Source organism: Thamnophis elegans, chromosome 17, assembly GCF_009769535.1.
Source record: "Thamnophis elegans isolate rThaEle1 chromosome 17, rThaEle1.pri, whole genome shotgun sequence".
NCBI lineage: Eukaryota > Metazoa > Chordata > Lepidosauria > Squamata > Colubridae > Thamnophis > Thamnophis elegans.
Window position 1 is genome coordinate 4,894,616 of NC_045557.1, and position 6,000 is coordinate 4,900,615.

The window sequence follows — 6,000 nt, forward strand, 5'->3', positions numbered from 1 at the left end:
CCCTCCCCAGGCCAAAATGAACACCCCCCCTCACCTGTCCCGATGCTGACCACGACCCCCAGCCCCTCCTGGCCCCTCCTCATGATGATGGCGGCCAGGATCTTGCGTCCCAGAAGGCTGTGCTGGATGCGGGCGGTCAGGGCGTTGAACCGCTGGTGGCTCAGCATGGCGATCTGGTCGTGTAGGGTGCTTCCGCTGACCGGCAGCTGCCAACGGGACGGAGGATAGGTCAGTTATGGCCTTCCGGGTCTGTGTCTTAAATCCCCTTGGGGCAGTGGGAGAATGCAGACCGCAAGCGAGGGGAGAGGTGTATTAACCCCAATAAAGGTAGTCCGTTTAGTGACCGTTTAAAGTTACAACGGCATTCAAAAAAAGGGATTTAGGACGGTTGCACCATCCCCATATTCATGTGATCAAAATTTGGACACTTGGTAATTGACTCGTATTTATGACGGTCGCAGCATCCCGGGTTGGGGGGGTGTTGTGTGTGTGCCCTTTTGTGACCTTCTGACAAGGCGAATCAACGAGGACGACAGATTTGCTTAACCGTGTGACTAATTTATCAACTGCCGTGATTCGCTTAGCGACGGTGGCAAGTGAGGTCGCAACATGGGGGTGAAGCTCACTTAATGAATGTTTTGCCTAACGGCAGAAATTTTACAGTTCAATTAGGGTTGAAAGTTGAGGTTTAGGGCAGCAAGCTGGGACAAGGGTTTTGTTCATAGGATTTGCTTTATGCCCCCCCCCCCCCGCAAATAAAAATAAAATAGGATAAAAATACAGTAAAATATAAAGCATACAATAAAAGAATGCAATAAGAATACAATAAAAAATATAGAAACAAAACATTTAAAAAATGAAATAAAATTTAAAAAAAAACAGAATAAAATAAGCACAATAAAATTCCAAATGAAAACATTATAAAAAAAGATAAACTAAAATGGAATACAATAAAAATAATAATACACAATAAAATAAAAAATAATAAAACACCATAATAAACTAAAATAAAACACAATAAAAATAATAATAAACAAAATAAAAAATAATAAAACACAATAAAATAACAAACTAAAATAGAATACAATAAAAATAATACACAATAAAATAAAAAATAATAAAATACAATAAACTACTAAACTAAAATAGAATACAATAAAATAATATACAATAAACTAATAGAATACAATAAATGAATAAAATACAATAAACAAATAAAATACAATAAACGAATAAATTTAATAAGCGAATAAAATAAAATATAATAAGCACATAAAATAAAATAAATTAAGCCAATAAAATAAACAAATAAAATATAATGTACGAATAAAATAAACAAATAAAATATAATAAACGAATAAAATAAAATAAAATAATACAATAAACGAATAAAATAAAATAAACGAATAAAATAAAATAAAGAACAATGCAATAAAATAGCCGGTCATGTGGGTGTCTGGATGTCTATGATTTATGACTGAAATCCTGCTCGTAAGTCAAGGGCCCCCAGTATGGCCAAACCATGTGGTCAGTCAAGCCAACCAGCCAAAGGGTATCCCGATTGGGGAATCCGATTGGCCAGGAAGCCATGAACGGAGGCTAAAGAAGGCCTGACCTCTGTGATGCCCAGCCCTTCGGCCGCGTGCTCGGACTTCTCTTTCTCCCCGATGAGAACTCGGAGCGCCGCATCCGCCGCTTCCTGCTTTCCTTGCTTTTTGCTGTGCGCCGAGACCGGCAGGAACCAGCGGCCGCCCACTTTCGCCTGGAAGACGAACCTGCGGGGACAGAATCAGGCGGGAATTTATCTCAGATCACTAGGGTGCTGACATACCGCCACCCTCAGGAAAATGACAGGCAGTCCTCGACTTATTTATGGACAGTCCTATTTATGACAGTCATGGAGTCCCCGGGAAGGGGGGAGGTCACGCGATCCCCTTTTGCGACCTTCCAACAAGCCAAGTCGGCGGGGAAGCCGGATTCGCTTAACGACCCTGTGACTAACTTAACGGCGGCGAGTCATTTAACAACGGTGGCGAAAAAAGGCTGCAAAATGAGTGGTGGAAAGAATCCCTGAACAAATTGTCTCACTTAGCAACAGGGATTTTGGGCTCAACTGTGGTCGTACGTCGAGGACTACCTGTGTTTAGTCCGGGATGACGCAGACTGGAACAGATTTTGAGAGATGCCAAACTCGTTGGGCGAGCTGGACGAACCCTCCTTGACTTACTTGGGGTCGTGGGGAGGTCCGGTCTGGTTGATGAGTTTGAATTCGGCGGCGAAGCCGTTGGCTCGGGCGTACTCTAGAAGTCCGCTGACCGGATTCGTATTCAGGTACTTGATCAACTCGCCGACGCCTTTGGCGCTGACCGTCCTGGACTCCTCCGGATTGGCCAGCTGGCTACCTTGTACATCCAGCGTGGGCTCAGACGGGGCTTCTACCTGAAGTTCAGTAAAGACAGAAATCTGGGTTGCGAATGAAGCGGGCGGAGAAAGCTTGCCGCGCCGAGGAGGGGAAGAAAAGGGGGAGGTCTTACCTGCGCAGGTGAGCTGGTGGTTTCGCCACTCAGCCCTCTCATGGCTGCCTCAGCGGCCATTTGCTTCGCTCCCTTCTTGCTGTTCGAGACCACGGCGGGGAAGATGCGTTCGCCCACCTTGACGCAATATCGAAATCTGAATGGACCCCGGAGGAAGAATAGAATAGAATAACAGAGTTGGAAGGGACCTTGGAGGTCTTCTAGTCCAACCCCCTGCCTAGGCAGGAAGCCGTATACCGTTTCAGACAAATGGATATCCAACCTCTTCTTAAAAACTTCCAGTGTTGGGGCATTCACAACCTCTGGAGGCAACTTCTGTTCCACTGATTAACTGTTCTGTCAGGAAATTTCTCTTCAGTTCTAAGTTGCTTCTCTCCTTGATTAGTTTCCACCCATTGCTTCTTGTCCTACCCTCAGGTACTTTGGAGAATAACTTGACTCCCTCTTCTTTGTGGCAGCCCCTGAGATATTGGAAGGCTGCTATCATGTCTCCCCTGGTCCTTCTTTTCATGAAACTAGACATACCCAGTTCCTGCAATTGTTCTTCATATCTTTTAACCTCCAGTCCCCTAAATCTCTTTGTTGCTCTTTTCTGCATTCGGCTCTGCGTCGGAGGCAGAGAGGGAGCTAGACAGCAGTGAGGCAGAGGAACAGCTGGAGCCTGTTCCCAGTGTGCGCATGCACAGAGCTGCCAGAAGACAACAACTGAGAAAGCAGGGTCGAACTTGGGAGTAAAGCCACACCCTGGAGGTGATTGGCCCCTCCCAGGGGAAAGAAAAGAGGAGTGAATGGGGAGGGGGCTTTTGCAGGAAACAATTTGTTCCTTCGGTCGGTTCAAGAATGGAAAGTTCTGTTTGTGACTATAAGAGACTCTGTGCCAAGTTTTTGCCTTGTCCTGTGTTTGGAAACTAGTTATCTGGTAGCTCTCCAAGCGAGATAAGGTGCGTGTAGGTAAATATTCCTTTGAAAGACTGTTTGCTAAGCCTTGCTGACTGCGAATGAAAGGAATTCGCAGGCGTGTAAATAAAAGGGTTTTGGCCAGGACCAAGACTTTGCTTCTTGCTTTCTAAGGAAGGTTCTGGGTCAGAACACATCCGTGGCAAGTACAATGGGGCACAATTCCCTTAACCGCTCTCCCGCTTAGCCACGGAAATTTGGGGCTGAATGTTCGAGGACTGGGTGTAAAAGCAAACCCCTTCCTAAGCTTACTTTGGATCGTGAGCCGGTCCCTCCTGGGAGAGCATCTTAAATTCGCACACGCTCCCCAGCTTCTGGGCGTATTCCATCAAGGCGCTGATGGGGTTCTTCCCACACACGAGGTTTGGCTGTGGGGGGGTGGATGAGGCTTCGGGGTCTGCCTGGTCAGGCTGGAGAGGAATAATAATAATAGTAATAATAGTAATAGTAATAATAATAATTCTTGCAAAGAAGCTGATGAAACTGTTGATCACATAATTAGGACCAGGGGGTGATAGCTGCCTCGGGTGCAATCCTAAAAACATCTGGGGCATCCCTTGAACACCGTCGGGCATTGACAAAAATCCCCATCGGTCAATTGCGAAAGGCAGCTGAACTTGAAGCAACTGACATTTCTCAGCGATATCTTTTAATATTATTGGATAAAAACATCGGCCTGGCCTCCTCCTCTTCCTCACCGTCTCTTCCTCCCCAAGGGAGGTGTCCTCATACAGGGAGGTCTCGGGCCCCATGATGTCTTCCCCCTCGTGCTGGGCTTCGTGGAGAAGAATTTTCATGGCGATGGCTGCTGCCTCCTGCTTGGCTAGTTTTTTGCTGCCCGCTTCGGCCGGAGGGAAGTGACGGGTGTCAATCTTGGCTTGGAATTTAAACCTTGATGGGAGAAGAGAGAGAAGGAGAAACGAAGAGAATGAGAGATGGGAAGTGAAGGAAAGAAAATGAGAGAGAGAGAAAGCGAAAGAGAGAGTGAGAATGAGAAAGAATAAGGGGATGAAAGAGGGAATAAATGAGAAAGAGATAGTAAGAGAGTGAAAGAAAATGACAGAAAGAGACAGAGAAAGAATAGAAGAGAATGAGAGAAAGAAAAAGAATGAGAAAGGGAACAAAAGGGGGAAAATAAGGGAATGAGAAAGAAAATGAGGCAGAGAGAGCAAGAATGAAAGAGAATGAGAGAAAAAAAGAATTAGAGAAAGAAAAAAACGAGAATGAAAGAGAGAAAACAAGAGGCCAAAAGAATGAGAAAGAAAATGAGAGAGATTAAGAGAAAGACAGAGAAAGAGACCAGGAATGAAAGGGAATGAGAGAAAAAAGAATTGGAGAAATGAAGAACGAGAAAGAGAGAATGAAAGAGGGAAAATAAGAGACCGAGAATGAGAAAGAAAACGAGAGAGATTAAGAGAAAGAGAGCAAGAACGAAAGAGAATGAGCGAGAAAAAGAAAAGGAAAGAGGGAGAGAAAACAACAAAAGAGAACAACAGCAAAAGAGAAAGAATCGGCAAGGAGAAAAAGAAGAATAAATAAGGAGAATTCCACATTTCATACACATTTAACACAAACCTTGGGTGTGTGTGACTGGGGAGACCCCTCCTCCTTTTATTTTCGTGAGTTATAATCCAGTGTGGTTAAGGAACAAGCACCCCACCTGTGACCCACACTTATCTGGGTTGGACTAGAAGACCTCCGAGGTCCCTTCCAGCTCTTGTCATTCTGTAATCCCAGATCAATTAATCTAAGTAACGGCTTGCCTCTGGAGGCTGTGGCAACAGCGTTTGAAGAAGATATTGGACAGCCCCGTTTGAAACACTACAGAGTCTCCTGCTTGAGCAGGGGGTTGGACTAGAAGACCTCCGAGGTCCCTTCCTGCGAGACTGCCTACTGCCATACACCTCCCAATGGCCGATAAGATCCCACAGGGTTGGCCTCCTTTGGATGCCGTCAGCCAGACAATGTCGGCTGGCGGCTCCCCGGAGGAGAGCCTTCTCTGTGGCTGCCCCAGCCCTTTGGAACGAACTACCCCCAGAAATCCGGACCTCACCCACTCTCACGGCCTTCGGAAAAGCTGTCAAGACCTGGCTATTCCGGCAGTCCTGGGGCTGTTGACTTCATCGTTGAGGTCCAGCCCCGATTGAAATGAATGTGTCTATGTCGTTTTAACTTGTCTTATTTTATTTTTACTTCCTTTTATTTATTTTTCTTTTCCCTTCTGTAAGCCGCCCGGAGCCCTTCGGGATTGGGCGGCCTATAAATAAAATTACACTTATAAACTTCCAGCTCTGTTATTCTGTTTTCAAAGAAAGCAAAGCCCAATTGCCTTTTTTGGGGTTAAAAAAAAAAAGGCAAATTTGGGACAACCATGAGCTGAATGACACACACACACAGACTCCCTGCAGGAAGGACCCTCTCTCCCTCCCCTCCAATTGCCCACCCCACCCAAGGAGGCCCCTTACCGCGGCTCGTGCGACGGCCCGCTCTGCTTCAGCAGGACGAACTC

General features: G+C 45.8%; 1 protein-coding gene across 1 annotated transcript in view; it reads right to left on the reverse strand.

Moving 5' to 3' along the window:
* ADAR (adenosine deaminase RNA specific) overlaps nt 1-6,000 on the reverse strand; it is a 32,476-nt gene that overhangs the window by 5,631 nt on the left and 20,845 nt on the right. Inside the window, exons 5-11 of the mRNA XM_032234281.1 lie at nt 5,957-5,997; nt 4,190-4,382; nt 3,744-3,901; nt 2,535-2,670; nt 2,228-2,439; nt 1,616-1,775; nt 35-206 (exon numbers count right to left, since the gene is read on the reverse strand). Of these exons, the coding sequence (XP_032090172.1) occupies nt 35-206; nt 1,616-1,775; nt 2,228-2,439; nt 2,535-2,670; nt 3,744-3,901; nt 4,190-4,382; nt 5,957-5,997 (1,072 nt within the window). The remainder of the gene's footprint in view (nt 1-34; nt 207-1,615; nt 1,776-2,227; nt 2,440-2,534; nt 2,671-3,743; nt 3,902-4,189; nt 4,383-5,956; nt 5,998-6,000) is intronic.